General features: G+C 46.6%; 1 protein-coding gene across 4 annotated transcripts in view; it reads right to left on the bottom strand.

Annotated features, from left to right (window-relative positions):
• Positions 1 to 18,690, bottom strand: part of LOC135310082 (signal peptide peptidase-like 2B) — a 41,297-nt gene that overhangs the window by 3,513 nt on the left and 19,094 nt on the right. For 3 of the 4 annotated variants that reach the window (XM_064469261.1, XM_064469262.1, XM_064469263.1), the window contains 5 exons: positions 18,087 to 18,161; positions 17,889 to 17,951; positions 16,552 to 16,651; positions 15,526 to 15,603; positions 144 to 304 (listed from right to left, as the gene is read on the bottom strand). In XM_064469261.1, coding sequence (XP_064325331.1) covers positions 144 to 304; positions 15,526 to 15,603; positions 16,552 to 16,651; positions 17,889 to 17,951; positions 18,087 to 18,161 — 477 coding nt within the window. Of the gene's footprint in view, positions 1 to 75; positions 305 to 15,525; positions 15,604 to 16,551; positions 16,652 to 17,888; positions 17,952 to 18,086; positions 18,162 to 18,690 lie in introns of all 4 variants that reach the window. The other variant, XM_064469264.1, reaches the window with a different exon arrangement.

Below are 18,690 nucleotides of genomic sequence, written 5' to 3'. Positions count from 1 at the left end.
TATGTTAAAAGCAAACACTGAAGCAAAACAAAAATCTTTGGTTTTGTTTGATAATACTGCAATATTTTACTCAACTTTATTTCTAGTTAGGTTTTTATAATATTAGTATTTCTTGAAGACACTCATATCAAACTGGTATTCACCGCAAAGCCGCTGCCCGTCCAGAACATTGCAAGCTCCTTTCGCCAAAGAGCCACAGCAAAGCTTGTGAGAAGAGTGCAGGGCACCAAGTAGAGGAGAGCAGGCTGGCCCATCTGCATCAGTGCCAAGGCCACAAAGGTCACAAGAAGGCCTATGCCATATGCTGGAAGGAAACAAAACCAGCAAAACCCAGTTATTCAGATATAGCTCTGCTCAGGAACAAATAATTAGCTAGATGAGCATTCTAACATTAACTTTTTTCAAGTAATATGCAACACAACATCTCCAGAATTTTTTCAGGCCTCTTTAGACACAAGCTTTATATATAAAATGTTGTGCTGGTTTTGGCTGAGAAGGGGTTAATTCTCCTCACTGTGGGGGTCATCTACCTTTCCAGCTTCCCGCACTCTGCCGCGTGGCGGGGGGGACTGGGAGGGACAGGGCCATGGTGGGGACGGCTGACCCCGACTGGCCAATGGCAGGTTCATTCCATACCATGTGACACCATGACCAATATATTGAGGTGGGGGCAGCTGCAGCGCCAGCGCGGAGGCGGCGCGGCGTCGGGTCGGCGGGCGGTGCGCGGCGCGCGGCTGCGGCGCGGGCAGTTTGTTCCGGCGGTTCGTTCCCCCTCTCCCCTCCCTTCCCCCCCCACCCCCCCCCGGGCTTTGCGCCTCTCGTTGTTCTCCTTTACATTGCATTTCTACTGTTGTTTTCTTTTAATTTTAATTATTAAACTGTTCTTATCCCAACCCACGAGCGTTACCCTCCTGATTCTCTCCCCCATCTACCGGTGGGGAGTGAGCGAGCGGCTGTGTGGGGCTGAGCTGCCGCTAAACCACGACAGTCTTTTTGGTGCCCAACGTGGGGCTCAAGGGTTGGAGATAACAACAGCTGCTGGTCACAGCACCATGTTGTCCTTTTTGCAGTTGGTGTTACAGATTGGTGTTGATTTGTTGAGTCTGCTGTGTTCTGCTGTGATTAGTAATGTTTTGCCTACAAGATTTGTTATACAAACACTCGTTTTCAGCTTTATCTGGTATTTGGGGTTTTTGCTGAAACTGTTACTGTACTTTAGATACCACATTGTTGAGGCAATTAGCAATTATACCTCCTCCTCTGAGAGATTTTATATGGAGGAAATACAGAATAATACCTTTGCAACTTTGTTCTATGATGTCTGTGCCTTTGTTACAACAACGTCTTTGTATCTTGAACATCCTTGGGTGGTTAAGGTGCACTTATTGTTAGTTTTTGGGCAGGTTGTTTTGGTTTTGACTAAGCAACTTAAGAATATCACCCAGAAATCTGCCCCGAGGCTTGATAGTTACGAGTGGCAGGGCATGTGGGATAGCATGGGCAAATACCTAGGGCAGTGGGCACCCCCAGTGTTTTGGAGTTTCACCCCCGAACAAGTGCAGAATCCTAAAAAACTAGTAGAATATTTGGAGAAAGTATGTTGTTACGCTGGGAACTCCAGAGAGACAGAGATAACTGCAACATGCTGGGGTCTGGCCCATGCATACCGAGCCCTGCTCAACAGCATTCAATGCCCCCAGGGGGAAGAGAATGTCTCTGGATTGAAATGCAAAGTGACTGGCACTGTAGACAATCCAGCCCTGAGGACAGGCACTGCAGCCACTCAAACCCCCACAACAAGTACCGGAGCTAGCTCAGAAAATAAACCCGTAGCAGTATCAGTTGCCCCCATACACAAGACAAAATATTGGAAGCGGACATCAACTCGTTTATAACGGGATGATGAAGAACCAGGGCCATCGCGGGGAGAGGAGGGAGAAGTAATAAATGAAATAGAGACCACCCGATCCCTGTCCTTAAGCGAGTTGCGAGATATGCGAAAAGATTATAGCCCTCGTTCAGGTGAGCACATTGTCACCTGGCTGCTCCGATGCTGGGATAATGGGGCCAGTAGCCTGGAACTAGAGGGAAAAGAAGCCAAACAATTGGGATCCCTTTCTGGGGAAGGGGGCGTTGACAAAGCAATAGGAAAAAAGCCACAAGCCCTCAGCCTCTGGAGGCGACTCCTGTCTGGAGTGAAGGAAAGGTATCCCTTTAAAGAAGATGTTACATATCGCCCAGGAAAATGGACAACTATGGAGAAAGGCATCCAGTATCTAAGGGAATTAGCTGTGTTTGAGGTGATTTATGGTGACCTGGACGATCAACGGTCATCCAAAGATCCAGATGAAGCCGAGTGCACACGACCCATGTGGCGGAAGTTTGTACGGAGCGCACCATCTTCGCATGCAAACTCATTGGCAGTGATGTCCTGGAAAGATGACGAGACACCAACGGTGGCAGAGGTGATAGATAAACTCCGGGATTACGAAACAAATATCTCTTCCTCGCTTGTCTCTGCTGTGGAGAAACTATCCCAAGAGGTCCAGCAACTCAAAGAAGATCTGTCCTACTCCCCACCTCGACAGAGCAGTGTCTCAGCTGTTAGGAATAAGCGTCCTTTGGCTCAAAGATGGGGATACACACCACGGGCCACCCTATGGTTCTACCTGCGTGACCACGGAGAGGACATGAGGAGGTGGGATGGCAAGCCTACCTCGACCCTACAGGCACGAGTACATGAACTGCAAGGAAGAACAGTCACTCAGGGAGGCTCTTCCAGGAAAGCCGCTGCTCCAATTTCCAGTGAACAAGTCCCCAGACAGAGGAATAGAAGCGCAGATTTTATTGCTAAGTGTAATAGAAGGACTCCTGATTCACATTTGCAGGAAGTGAGTTGTGACTGCCATGATCAGGACTAGAGGGGCTCTGCCTCCAGCCGGGTGGAGGAAAGGGATAACCGGGCTTACTGGACTGTGTGGATCCGATGGCCTGGCACGTCCGACCCACAGGAGTATAAAGCTTTAGTGGACACCGGCGCACAGTGCACCTTAATGCCATCAAACTATATAGGGGCAGAACCCATCAGCATTGCTGGAGTGACAGGGGGATCCCAAGAGCTAACTGTATTGGAGGCCGAAGTGAGCCTAACTGGCAATGAGTGGCAGAAGCACCCCATTGTGACTGGCCCAGAGGCTCCGTGCATCCTTGGCATAGACTACCTCAGGAGAGGTTATTTCAAGGACCCAAAAGGTTACAAGTGGGCTTTTGGTGTAGCTGCCTTGGAGACGGAGGAAACTGAACAGCTCTCTACCTTGCCCGGTCTCTCAAAGGACCCTTCTGTGGTGGGGTTGCTGAAGGTCAAAGAACAACAGGTGCCAATCGCCACCACAACAGTGCACCGGCGGCAATATCACACCAACAGAGACTCTCTGATCCCCATCCATAAACTCATTCACCAACTGAGGAGCCAAGGAGTCATCAGTAAGACCCACTCACCCTTTAACAGTCCCATATGGCCAGTCCGGAAGTCTAATGGAGAGTGGAGACTAACAGTAGACTATCGTGGCCTGAATGAAGTCACTCCACCGTTGAGTGCTGCTGTGCCAGACATGCTAGAACTTCAATACGAACTGGAGTCAAAGGCGGCCAAGTGGTATGCCACAATTGATATTGCTAATGCATTCTTCTCAATCCCTCTGGCAGCAGAGTGCAGGCCACAGTTTGCTTTCACATGGAGGGGCGTCCAGTATATCTGGAATCGACTGCCCCAGGGGTGGAAACACAGTCCTACCATTTGCCATGGACTGATTCAGACTGTACTGGAACAGGGAGAAGCTCCTGAACACCTTCAGTACATTGATGACATCATTGTGTGGGGCAGCACAGCGGAAGAAGTTTTTGAGAAAGGAGAGAAAATAGTCCAAATCCTTCTGAAAGCTGGTTTTGCCATAAAACAAAGTAAGGTGAAGGGACCTGCACGAGAAATCCAGTTCTTAGGAATCAAATGGCAAGATGGTCGTCGTCATATTCCAATGGATGTGATCAACAAAATAGCAGCCATGTCTCCACCAACTAGCAAAAAGGAAACACAAGCTTTCTTGGGCGTTGTGGGTTTTTGGAGAATGCATATTCCAAATTACAGTCTGATTGTAAGCCCTCTCTATCAAGTGACCCGGAAAAAGAATGATTTCAAATGGGGCCCTGAGCAATGACAAGCCTTTGAACAGATTAAACGAGAAATAGTCCATGCAGTAGCTCTTGGGCCAGTGCGGGCAGGACAAGATGTAAAAAATGTGCTCTACACTGCAGCCGGGGAGAATGGCCCTACCTGGAGCCTCTGGCAGAAAGCACCAGGGGAGACCCGGGGTCGACCCCTAGGGTTTTGGAGTCGGGGATACAGAGGGTCCGAAGCCCGCTATACTCCAACTGAAAAAGAGATATTGGCAGCATATGAAGGGGTTCGAGCTGCTTCAGAAGTGGTTGGTACTGAAGCACAGTTGCTCCTGGCACCCCGACTGCCAGTGCTGGGCTGGATGTTCAAAGGAAACATCCCCTCTACACACCATTCAACTGATGCTACGTGGAGTAAATGGGTTGCACTGATTACCCAGCGGGCTCGAGTAGGAAACCCCAGTCGCCCAGGAATCTTGGAAGTGATTATGGACTGGCCAGAAGGCAAAGATTTTGGATTATCACCAGAGGAGGAGGTGACACGTGCTGAAGAAGCCCCACTGTATAACCAACTGCCAGAAAATGAGAAGCAATACGCCCTGTTCACTGATGGTTCCTGTCGCCTTGTGGGAAAGCACCGGAGATGGAAGGCTGCTGTATGGAGTCCTACACGACAAGTAGCAGAAAGTGCTGAAGGAGAAGGTGAATCGAGCCAGTTTGCAGAGGTAAAGGCCATCCAGCTGGCCTTAGACATCGCTGAACGGGAAAAGTGGCCAGTGCTCTATCTCTATACTGACTCCTGGATGGTGGCAAATGCCTTGTGGGGCTGGCTGCAGCAATGGAAGCAAAGCAACTGGCAGCGCAGAGGCAAACCCATCTGGGCTGCCGCACTGTGGCAAGATATTGCTGCCCGGGTAGAGAACCTGGTTGTAAAGGTACGGCATGTGGATGCTCACATCCCCAAGAGTTGGGCCACTGAAGAACATCGAAACAACCAGCAGGTAGATCAGGCTGCCAAGATTGAAGTGGCTGAGGTGGATCTGGACTGGCAGCATAAGGGTGAACTATTTCTAGCTCGGTGGGCCCATGACACCTCAGGTCATCAAGGGAGAGATGCAACATACAGGTGGGCTCGTGATCGAGGGGTGGACTTGACCATGGATATTATTGCACAGGTTATCCACGAATGTGACACATGTGCTGCAATCAAGCAAGCGAAGCGGGTAAAGCCTCTGTGGTATGGGGGACGATGGCTGAAATATAAATATGGGGAGGCCTGGCAAATTGACTATATCACACTCCCACAGACCCGCCAAGGCAAGCGCCATGTGCTTACAATGGTAGAAACAACGACTGGCTGGCTGGAAACATATCCTGTCCCCCACGCCACTGCCCGGAACACTATCCTGGGTCTTGAGAAACAAGTCCTGTGGCGACATGGCACCCCAGAGAGAATTGAGTCAGACAACGGCACTCATTTCCGAAATAGCCTCATAGACACCTGGGCCAAAGAGCACGGCATTGAGTGGGTGTATCACATCCCCTATCACGCACCAGCCTCTGGGAAAATTGAACGGTACAATGGACTGTTAAAAACTACACTGAGAGCAATGGGGGGTGGAACATTCAAGCACTGGGATACACATTTAGCAAAAGCCACGTGGTTAGTCAACACGAGGGGATCTGCCAACCGAGCTGGCCCTGCCCAGTCAGAATCCTTACGTACTGTGGAAGGGGATAGAGTCCCTGTAGTGCACACAAAAAGTATGCTGGGCAAAACAGTCTGGGTTCTTCCTGCCTCCGGCAAAGGCAAACCCATTCGTGGGATTGCTTTTGCTCGAGGACCTGGGTGCACTTGGTGGGTGATGCGGGAGGATGGAGAAATCCGATGTGTGCCTGAAGGGGATTTGATTTTGGGTGAAAACAGTCAATGAACTGCATGGCACAATGCGAACTGCTATATAATACTGTGTGTCACCTCTGTGTTGTACCAATGATATCAGAGTACGAGCCTCCCAACCCATGGAAGATCAACTATGAAACAAGCCGTGCAGCAGTGATGGAACGATGACTGACTTGGTATGCAGCGACCCAACGCCACACACCATCTCTCCCACCCGGAAAGACTGATACAACAGATGGAGCCCAGAGTCATGGACTGGATGAACTCAATGGACATTTTTAATGGACATTGTACAGGGAAGGTCCATGAACTAAGGGAATGATGTCTGTGTATTATGTTAAAGGATGGGAAGGGGAGGGGTGGTGGTTGGTATGGTTGTATTGCATTATATGGGACCTGGGCATGGTGTAAATGGTATGGAATAAGGGGTGGAGAATGTGCTGGTTTTGGCTGAGAAGGGGTTAATTCTCCTCACTGTGGGGGTCATCTACCTTTCCAGCTTCCCGCGCTCTGCCGCGTGGCGGGGGGGACTGGGAGGGGCAGGGCCATGGTGGGGACGGCTGACCCCGACTGGCCAATGGCAGGTTCATTCCATACCATGTGACACCATGACCAATATATTGAGGTGGGGGCAGCTGCAGCGCAAGCGCAGAGGCGGCGCGGCGTCGGGTTGGCGGGCGGCGCGCGGCTGCGGTGCGGGCAGTTTGTTCCGGCGGTTCGTTCCCCCTCTCCCCTCCCTTCCCCCCCCACCCCCGGGCTTTGCGCCTCTCGTTGTTCTCCTTTACATTGCATTTCTACTGTTGTTTTCTTTTAATTTTAATTATTAAACTGTTCTTATCCCAACCCATGAGCGTTACCCTCCTGATTCTCTCCCCCATCTACCGGTGGGGAGTGAGCGAGCGGCTGTGTGGGGCTGAGCTGCCGCTAAACCACGACAAATGTAAACTCGGAAGAGTGCTTTACTTAACAGAGATACTACAGTCTTTCTATTGATAACAACATGTTGTGAAAGTACTGTGATCAGCCTAGTCCATACTGTCCAATTAAATCATTACCTTAAGCAGTTCAAGAAAGGCAACATAAACAAATAAAATATTGTGCCTCATATTGTATTTATGAATTCAATAGATACAGATAATTATTTTGACCATTACCACACATGCTTCTTGTTTGAATCGGCTTTGGCTGTTTCTTATTATCCTGCAACACTACTAAAAAAAGCCAGCTGTATATTATCATTTGTTATTACTTCCTATTTAATTACTGCATATATTCTGCAAAAATTAAGTAGAATAGAAGCAGCTAGGACCTCATATTGTAATTATTTTCAATTAAATTTTCAGAACAATGAAGCTAAATCCAAATGATTTTTATTCAGGAACCAGATGAAGAAAGATAATGAGGTGCTGGAGCATGTCTAGAGAAGGACAACGGAGCTGGGGAAGGGTCTGGAGAACAAGTGTGATGGGGAGTGGCTGAGGGAGCTGGGGAGGTTAGCCTGGAGAAGAGGAGGCTGAGGGGAGACCTTATCGCTCTCTGCAACTGCCTGAAAGGGGCTGTAGTGGGGGGGGTTGGTCTCTTCTCCCAAGTCACCAGTGACAGGATGAGAGGGACCAGCCTCAAGCTGTGTCAGGGGAGGTTTAGATTGGATATTAGGGAAAAACGTCTTCACCATAAAGGGTTGTCAAGCACTTGAACAGGCTGCCCAGGGAAGTGCGTGAGTCACCATCCCTGGAAGTATTTAAAAGATGTGGTGCTTAGGGATATGTTTTAGTGGTGGACTTGGCAGCGTTAGGTTTACAGCTGGACTCGATCATAAGGGTCTTTTCCAACCTAAATAATTCTATAATTAGAATACTCAATAAATTTTTACAGTTCTTCAAACTTTCTTGTTTGTTTTTTATTTTAAGGACACATTATGTTATTAGTGAGACTTCCTTATATCTAGCTGAAATATTTCTTCTTGTGACTTAAGGCCACTGCTTCAGATCTTATCCCTGCCCACCTGTAAGGAAAGTCTGTCTCTGTCTTCTCTGCATCCTCACATTAGGTAGCTGTGGACAGCAACAGAAGCTCCTCTTTGCCTCCAGCCATCTAGATGGCCTCACTGGATTTATTCCAGTCTGTCAATGTCTCTCTTGTACCAGGGATCCCCAAGCTAGATACAGTATTCCAGACTCAGTCTTAACTGCCAAATTGAGGGAAATAAACACTTCTCTCATACTGCTGGCTCAATCTTGCTAACACAGACCTGATGTGGTTAGTTTTCATTGCTGCAATGCTATGCTGCTGACTCTTCATTGATACATTTTCTTACCAATTTCTGCAAACGTGCTTTGAATGTACCAGGTAAGACAACAGTTTCATTTACATATAATATGAGAGGAAATTATTTAAGATTTGGTACATTGAAATAAAAGCATCTCTCTAACCATGCTTTAAGTGTCCAAGAACCTAGCTATTTTTTCAAAAGGATTTCTAAAGTAGTTTTTAATGAAATTTTTTCATGACATTAACTGTAAGCATCCTGAGTCCTTGCTAGCATAAATACTTTGTAATAAAGCCAACAGAAATCTGTAAGATCCTATTCATCAGTCGTCTTTAAGTCCACAGCATGTAACTCTGTGCATTCTACAAACTAAAGAAAACTAATTTTGAGGTGTTACAGCCACCATAATGTAATTTGTTGCATCACAGGTCACGGATTTTTAGACCACAAAAGACGGAGAACAAAGGTAAAGGAAGATACCCATGAATCTGAATTCTCATATGCGATAAACTCAAAGATTCATGAATCAAGATAGCAGAATAAGTAGCTAAGCATGTATAAAGATAGAATAGATGTAAGGGCTATAGTGAGACAAAGCATGGTAACAAGAAGCCCCCTTATATACGGCAGATAAAACAGCTCAGGAAAAAGACATCAGATAACTTGGTGATGGAAGGTCTAGTGTCCAAAGTACTTTGCTAAAATATTTCTGTTTAACAATAAAAAGTAGAATAAAAACCCCAAACTATATAATATGAGATCGATGGTGTGCCTTTAAAGGGAACAACTACTGTAGGTATTGTGTTAAAGTGTCACTATGATACTGTGCTGGTTTTGGCTGAGAAGGGGTTAATTCTCTTCACTGTAGTGCCTGTGGTGGTAAGGGTTCATTCCAACTTCCCGGCCCTCCGCCACATGGGCAGGGTGCTGGGAGGGGCAGGGCCACAGCCAGGGCAGCTGACCCCGACTGGCCAATGGGATGTTCATTCCATACCATGTGACGCCATGACCAGTATATTAAGGGGGGCAGTTGCAGCTTGGGGGCTAGTGAGTGGCTGTGTCATCTGTGGTTTGTTTTGGTGGTTGATTCCCTTCCCTTCCCCTCTGACCCTGACCCAGGTTTCGTGCCTCTCATTGTTTTCCTTTACATTGCATTTCTGTTGTTTTATTTTAATTGTTAAACTGTTCTTATCTCAACCCACAAACGTTACCCTTCTGATTCTCTCCCCTGTCCCACCAGTGCGGGAGTGAGCGAGCGGCTGTGCGGGTCTGAGCTGCCGGCTAAACTACGACAGTCTTTTTAGTGCCCAATGTGGGGCTCAAGGGTTGGAGATAACAACAGCTGCTGGTCACAGCACCATGTTGTCCTTTTTGCAGTTGGTGTTAAAGATTGGTGTTGATTTGTTGAGTCTAAGAGATTTGTTATGCAAACACTCGTTTTCAGCTTTATCTGGTATTTGGGGTTTTTGCTGAAACCGTTACTGTACTTCGGATACCACCTTGTTGAGGCAATTAGCAATTATACCTCCTCCTCTGAGAGATTTTATATGGAGGAAATACAGAATAGTACCTTTGCAACTTTGTTCTATGATGTCTCTGACTCTATTACGACAACCTTTTTGTATCTCGAACATCCTTGGGTGGTTACGGTGCACTTATTGTTAGGTTTTGGGCATGTTGTTTTGGTTTTGACTAAGCAACTCAAGAATATCACCCAGAAAACTGCCCCAAGGCTTGATAGTTACGAGTGGCAGGGCACGTGGGATAGCATGGGCAAATACCTAGGGCAGTGGGCACCCCCAGTGTTTTGGAGTTTCACCCCCGAACAAGTGCAGAATCCTGAAAAACTAGTAGAATATTTGGAGAAAGTATGTTGTTACGCTGGGAACTCCAGAGAGACACAGATAACTGCAACATGCTGGGGCCTGGCCCATGCATACCGAGCCCTGCTCAACAGTATTCAGTGCTCCCAAGAGGAACAGAAGGTCTCTGGATTAAAAGGCAAAGTGACAGGCACTGCGGCCACTCAAACCCCCACAACAAGTACTGGAGCTAGCTCAGAAAATAAACCCGTGCCAGTATCAGTCGCCCCCATACACAAGATGAAATATTGGAAGCAGACGTCAACTCGTTTAGAACGGGATGATGAAAAAGCAGGGTAGTCACAGGGAGAGGAGGAAGAACTCATAAATGAAAGAAGGACCAACCGATCCCTGTCCTTGAGTGAGTTGCGAGATATGCGAAAAGATTTCAGCCGTCGTTCAGGTGAGCACATTGTCACCTGGCTGCTCCAATGCTGGGATAATGGGGCCAGTAGCCTGGAATTAGAGGGAAAAGAAGCCAAACAACTGGGATCCCTTTCTGGGGAAGGGGGCGTTGACAAAGCACTTAGGAAAAAAACACAAGCCCTCAGCCTCTGGAGGCGACTCTTGTCTGGAGTGAAGGAAAGGTATCCCTTTAAAGAAGATGTTACATATTGCCCAGGAAAATGAACAACCATGGAGAAAGGTATCCAGTATCTAAGGGAATTAGCTGTGCTTGAGGTGATTTATGGTGACCTGGACGATCAACAGTCATCCAAAGATCCAGATGAAGCCGAGTGCACACGACCCAAGTTTGTACGGAGCGCACCATCCTCATATGCAAACTTATTGGCAGTAATGTCCTGGAAAGATGACAAGGCACCAATGGTGGCAGAGGTGATTGATAAACTCCGGGATTACGAAACAAATATCTCTTCCTCGCTCGTCTCTGCTGTTGAGAAACTGTCCTGGTAGTTCCAGCAACTCAAAGAAGATCTGTCCTGCTCCCCACCTCGACAGAGTAGTGTCTCAGCTGTTAGGAATAAGCGTCCTTTGGCTCAAAGGTGGGGATACACACCACGGGCCACCCTATGGTTCTACCTGCGTGACCACGGAGAGGACATGAGGAGGTGGGATGGCAAGCCTACCTCGACCCTACAGGCACGAGTGCGTGAACTGCAAGGAAGAACAATCACTCAGGGAGGCTCTTCCAGGAAAGCTGCTGCTCCAGTTTCCAGTGAGCAATTCCCCAGACAGAGGAGTAGAAGAACTGATTTTATTTCTGAGCTTAATAGAGGGACTCCTGATTCACATTTACAGGAAGTGAGTTGTGACTGCCATGATCAAGACTAGAGGGGCCCCGCCTCCAGCCGGGTGGAGGAAAGGGATAACCGGGCTTACTGGACCGTGTGGATCCGATGGCCTGGCACATCCGACCCACAGGAGTATAAAGCTTTAGTGGACACCGGCGCACAGTGCACCTTAATGCCATCAAACTATATAGGGGCAGAACCCATCAGCATTGCTGGAGTGACAGGGGGATCCCAAGAGCTAACTGTATTGGAGGCCGAAGTGAGCCTAATTGGCAATGAGTGGCAGAAGCACCCCATTGTGACCGGCCCAGAGGCTCCGTGCATTCACATTTACAGGAAGTGAGTTGTGACTGCCATGATCAAGACTAGAGGGGCCCTGCCTCCAGCCAGGTGGAGGAAAGGGATAACCGGGCTTACTGGACTGTGCAACATGTGCCGATCGCCACCACAACAGTGCACCGGCGGCAATATCGCACCAACAGAGACTCTCTGATCCCCATCCATAAACTCATTCACCAACCGAGGAACCAAGGAGTCATCAGTAAGACCCACTCACCCTTTAACAGTCCCATATGGCCAGTGCAGAAGTCTAATGGAGAGTGGAGGCTAACAGTAGACTATCGTGGCCGGAATGATGTCACGCTGCCACTGAGGGCTGCTGTGCCAGACATGCTAGAACTTCAATACGAACTGGAGTCAAAGGCAGCCAAGTGGTATGCCACAATTGATATCGCTAATACATTCTTCTCAATCCCTCTGGCAGCAGAGTGCAGGCCACAGTTTGCTTTCACATGGAGGGGCGTCCAGTACACCTGGAATCGACTGCCCCAGGGGTGGAAACACAGTCCTACCATTTGCCATGGACTGATTCAGACTGTACTGGAACAGGGAGAAGCTCCTGAACACCTACAATACGCTGATGACATCATTGTGTGGGGCAACACGGCAGAAGTTGTTTTTGAGAAAGGAGAGAAAATAGTCCAAATCCTTCTGAAAGCTGGTTTTGCCATAAAACAAAGTAAGGTGAAGGGACCTGCACGAGAAATCCAGTTCTTAGGAATCAAATGGCAAGATGGTCGTCGTCAGATTCCAATTGATGTGATCAACACAATAGCAGCCATGTCTCCACCAACTAGCAAAAAGGAAACACAAGCTTTCTTGGGCATTGTGGGTTTCTGGAGAATGCATATTCCCAATTACAGTCTGATCGTAAGCCCTCTCTATCAAGTGACCCGGAAGAAGAATGATTTCAAATGGGGCCCTGAGCAACGACAAGCCTTTGAACAGATTAAACGAGAAATAGTTCATGCAGTAGGCCTTGGGCCAGTGCGGGCAGGACAAGATGTAAAAAATGTGCTCTACACTGCAGCCGGGGAGAATGGCCCTACCTGGAGCCTCTGGCAGAAAGCACATGGGGAGACCCGGGGTCGACCCCTAGGGTTTTGGAGTCGGGGATACAGAGGGTCCGAAGCCCGCTATACTCCAACTGAAGAAGAGATATTGGCAGCATATGAAGGGGTTCGAGCCGCTTCAGAAGTGGATGGTACTGAGGCACAGTTGCTCCTGGCACCCCGACTGCCGAGGGTGGGCTGGATGTTCAAAGGAAACGTCCCCTCTACACACCATTCAACTGATGCTACATGGAGTAAATGGGTTGCAGTGATCACTCAGGGGGCTCGAGTAGGAAACCCCAGTCGCCCAGGAATCTTGGAAGTGATTATGGACTGGCCAGAAGGCAAAGACTTTGGATTATCACCAGAGGAGGAGGTGACACGTGCTGAAGAAGCCCCACTGTATAACAAACAGCCAGAAAATGAGAAGCAGTATGCCCTGTTCACTGATGGTTCCTGTCGCCTTGTGGGAAAGCACCGGAGATGGAAGGCTGCTGTATGGAGTCCTACACGACAAGTAGCAGAAACTGCTGAAGCAGAAGGTGAATCGAGCCAGTTTGCAGAGGTAAAGGCCATCCAACTGGCCTTAGACTTTGCTGAATGGGAAAAGTGGCCAGTGCTCTGTCTTTATATTGACTCCTGGATGGTGGCAAATGCCCTGTGGGGCTGGTTACAGCCGTGGAAGCAAAGCAACTGGCAGCACAGAGGCAAACCCATCTGGGCTGCCACATTGTGGCAAGATATTGCTGCCCGGGTAGAGAAACTGGTTGTAAAGGTACGGCATGTGGATGCTCACATCCCCAAGAGTCGGGCCACTGAAAAACACCGGAACAACCAGCAGGTAGATCAGGCTGCCAAGACTGAAGTGGCTGAGGTGGATCTGGACTGGCAACATAAGGGTGAACTATTTCTAGCTCGGTGGGCCCATGACACCTCAGGTCATCAAGGGAGAGATGCAACATACAGGTGGGCCAGTGATCGAGGGGTGGACTTGACCATGGATGTTATTGCACAGGCTATCCACGAATGTGACACATGCGCTGCAATCAAGCAAGTGAAGCGGGTAAAGCCTCTGTGGTATGGGGGACGATGGCTGAAATATAAATATGGGGAGGCCTGGCAAATTGACTCTATCACACTCCCACAAACCCGCCAAGGCAAGCGCCATGTGCTTACAATGGTAGAAACAACGACTGGCTGGCTGGAAACGTATCCCGTGCCCCATGCCACTGCCTGGAACACTATCCTGGGTCTCAAAAAACAAGTCCTGTGGCGACATGGCACCCCAGAGAGAATTGAGTCAGACAAGGGGACTCATTTCCAAAATAACATCATAGACACCTGCGCCAAAGAGCATGGTATTGAGCGGGTGTATCACATCCCCTATCATGCACCAACCTCTGGAAAATTGAACGGTACAATGGACTGTTAAAAACTACACTGAGAGCAATGGGGGGCGTGGAACATTCAAGCCCTGGGATACACATTTAGCAAAAGCCACGTGGTTAGTCAACATGAGGGGATCTGCCGATCGAGCTGGCCCTGCCCAATCAGAAATCCTACATACTGTGGAAGGGGATAGAGTCCCTGTAGTGCACATAAAAACTATGCTGGGCAAAACAGTCTGTGTTCTTCCTGCCTCGGGCAAAGGCAAACCCATTCATGGGATTGCTTTTGCTCGAGGACCTGGGTGCACTTGGTGGGTGATGCGGGAGGATGGAGAAATCCGATGTGTGCCTCAAGGGGACTTGATTTTGGGCAAAAACAGCCAATGAACTGAATGGCACAATGCGAACTGCTATATAATACTGTGTGTCACCTCTGTGTTGTATCAATGATATCATAGTACAAGCCTCCCAATCCATGGAAGATGAACTGTGAAACAAAGAAAGTGCAGCAGTGATGGAACGATGACTGACTCGGTATGCAGCAACCCAATTCCACACACACCATCTCTCCCACTCTGAAAGACTGATACGACAGATGGAGCCCAGAGTCATGGACTGGGTGAACTCAATGGACATTTTAATGGACATTTTACAGGGAAGGTCCATGAACTAAGGGAATGATGTTTGTGTATTATGTTAAAGGATGGGAAGGGGAGGGGTGGTGGTTGGTAAGGTTGTATTGGATTGTATGGGACCTGGGCATGGTGTAGATGGTATGGAATAAGGGGTGGAGAATGTGCTGGTTTTGGCTGAGGAGGAGTTGATTCTCCTCACTCTAGTGCCTGTGGGTGTCAGGGACCTTTCCAGCTTCCCATGCTCTGCCATGTGGGCAGGAGGCTGGGAGGGGCGGGGCCATGGTGGGGGCAGCTGACCCTGACTGGCCCATGGGATGTTCATTCCATACCATGTGACACCATGACCAGTGCATTAACGGGGGCAGTTGTGGCTTGGGGACTGGTGGTGTCAGGTCAGTGGGTGGCTGTGTCATGTGCTGTTTGTTTTGGTAGTTCTTTCCCCTTCCCCCCCCTCCCCGCCCCAGTTTTTGTGCCTCTCATTGTTCTCCTTTCCATTGCCTTTTTGTTGTTGTTTTATTTTAATTATTAAACTGTTCTTATCTCAACCCACAAGTGTTACCCTTCTGATTCTCTCCCCTGTCCCACTGGTGGGGGAGTGAACGAGCAGCTGTGTGGGGCTGAGTTGCCGGCTAAACCGCAACAGATACATACCTATTGTGCAGGCTACAAAATAGACTCTGGATGACTGCACCTGAATATCAAATCTATGGCAATAGGCTACCAGTAAGCCTAGGGAAGGAAAGAAAAATTACAACATGCTTTCAAGACATTCATGCATTGAAATATGCAAAACCATCAAATTATCTGGGAATTTTTAAGATCGCCCCCCACACACACACACACTTACTTGGGCACCCTGGTGTTTAAGTACTATGACCCCATCATTTAGGAGGCTGCTCAGCTTACAAACAGTTATAACACAAGCCCGAACCAACAGAAGCACTCTAATAGAATTAACATCTATAAATACACAGATCCTGGATACAAAACATCATCCCATCCCTAATAAACAGTTCTAAAAATATGGTGTTCACAGCAAGAATAAGGGTAAGTTCACCCCTTCCAGCTCCTGGTAAAGACAGTAGAAATTTATGGTTAGTACCTATTATAGGTTGGAGGGAGGGGACACAGATGGGGATGACAATTCATATTTCCCAAAATATAAGAAAATTAAAAAATGATTTCTCAGAAGAAACCTGAAAGCCAGAAGATACATACTTGTTTTTGCCTGCAGTGAACTTCTACACACTATCTAAAGTAAAATTTGAGAGGTGTGTGGTAAAAGCACTGGATGGTGTGTGACTAAGACAATCATGAAGTTTTGAGTGGTCAGGTATGTATGCACTCAGATCATGTGCAAATGGACAAATAATTTCCTCTATCACCACACTATTAAAGACATTTTATACTATAAAATAGTTGCTAAATCACCTCTTGAGATTTCTTTACATTTCTTGACATCACTGCATGTGAAACTGAACCATAAGATTAATGTGCATTTAATTTCTTATGCAAAAAGTGAATAGTTTAGGAAAGGAGAACATAGAAGATATACTTATAAATTTATCGGGTTTCTAGAAGTCAAATCAAACCTCCCACTTGAAGCGGAAGTACAAGAGGAATAAACTAATATGACAGTGCAACGAGTAAAATTTTAACATGCTAAACAAGAAGTACCTGGAACTAAAATGTCTCCAAATCCTAGGAGAGAAAAAGGCCTGTCACACAGAGCCAATGGTGAGGAGTTCAGTCGTGGAACCTTCAGGACCATTGGGAGCTTGGAACAAGAGACACATATGCCTTATGAAAAACTGTTTTCATACTGATGCCATAGCAAACATATCCTTTTTTATATTAGAGATCCTTATGTTGAAAGTCTTTTATTAATAATACTGACAACTAACAACGTATTTAAGATAGGAGTGATGAAATACTTTCTAAAGACAAACAACCAAGACAACTCCGCATGACAGACATCTCAAAACGCTGTATAATTTCAACGTCCTCACATGCAATAGCCTATCAACTCTGCTCTTACTGCAGGAACATAAAAAGTTCAGGTAAGCTGCCACATGCATAAGAAGTAACCATTTATATTTCATTCTACTGGTTGCAATAAAAGTCTCAAAAAAAGAGTAAAGACTTGAATAATTTTTTAAAGTGATTGCGCAAATCACTTTCAAGACTTTTTTCCCCCCAAATGTTCCCATTCATTACATAATTTGCAGTGTTGAGGCACAATATGGCAAGATACATCACAAACATGTAATTCTCTTTAATACAGTGCATTAAAGAAACTTTGTTTTCTTAGAGCTGTTTTCTTTACTATATTTTCCCATGTGACAGTATTACATTCATTGCTGAAAAGAGACCCAACATCCTTAAATTAACAAAACCAGTTTTCCTACAGATTAATTTCTTTTTTGTTTTGCAACGCTGTATCTCACTATCTCCTACATCTTGCATACTTTCCTCCCTGAGTCAGCCACATCATGCTGTACAGCTCTGTGCACACAGCTGGCCGCTGTCAAACAGTACAGAACCACTGAATACTGACTCTTGCTTTCCTTCTGTCCCCAATTTGTATTTCTCTCCTTCGCCTACAGCCTCAGCTTTTCATAAATCAATTATCAAAACGGGAGGAGGAAGAAGAGACAGACTGATGGTATAAGTTTTATCTCTTTAGGTAAAAACAGATATGCTTCATTAGCAATAAGTTATATTTACAAATGTGGTCACAAGTTTTTTTGTGAAGCTGAGCTAACCAGCTTCCTTATAGTGAAACCCTTTTAAAGCAAGATAGAGGAAGACCAAAGTTGTTGTGATGAACCATTAAGTCTGCTTTGCCCCCTGTGTTTGGTGTAGATCTCCAGAGAGCTCAGGAGTACTTATTTCCACATTAAATTCTTTTCAGGCTGGCATCTCCATTTTAGCTTTGTGGTGTTCGAATTTTAGAGAAGTTGAACTTGTAATAGCTGGAAGTTAGCACTGTATTTTCAGACTATATAGAGTACCTTTTCATGAGTTGCAGAATCAGATGGGCCTGCAGCCACCTCCACCATTATACTCTCCCCAGTCTAAGGAAAAAAAAGGGGGAAAATGTAAATTGGCACTTCACTCAGCAGGTCTGGAATCATTTAGGAACATGCAGAGAAACAGGTCATTACACTTTTCTCTGTGAGCAGCAGGCACTAGAGAAGTACTCTACTTACCTTTGTTAGAAAAGGCGTGATAAATACAAAGAATACATCATACACAAAAAGAACCAGGAGGAGCAAGGTGCAACCCTGAAAGAAGAGACAAGATACTTGACATACTATGCATTAGTAAACAGCAAAGAATTAATAATTAGCAACTTAATACTCAAGGACTAAACCAAGTCACCCATGTATTTTTCTTAATTCCTAAATATTTTAGATGGAGGAATTGGGTCTCACATGCACCATATAAGAGAAAGTAATTCTTATACACAAAATTATATGTTAGTCCCTAAAATTCTTTATCTTGTAAGATCTGGATATGGTGCCATTTCAATTTGTTAGGAAATATTAAGAAGGTCTGCATTTTCTCTGGAGGATGCTAGGCATACCTTGAAACAGTACTGACATTACTTTGGGCAAGCTGTACAGGGAAACAAATTTATAGGTGAAGGTAACTTGAAACAGGGTTTGAAGAGCTGCCTAAGGAGCAACTAAATGACTAATACTGATTTTTATCTTAGGATACAGAATAAGTCCTGGAAGATGTGAAAAAAAAACATCAAAATGATGCATCAATTGTGTGTCAAATTTGAAAATCAAAAACTAAATAAACAAA

This window comes from Phalacrocorax carbo, chromosome 19 (assembly GCF_963921805.1).
Source record: "Phalacrocorax carbo chromosome 19, bPhaCar2.1, whole genome shotgun sequence".
NCBI lineage: Eukaryota > Metazoa > Chordata > Aves > Suliformes > Phalacrocoracidae > Phalacrocorax > Phalacrocorax carbo.
The sequence above is the reverse complement of the archived record's forward strand: the minus strand, read 5'-3'. Positions and strand labels throughout refer to the sequence as shown.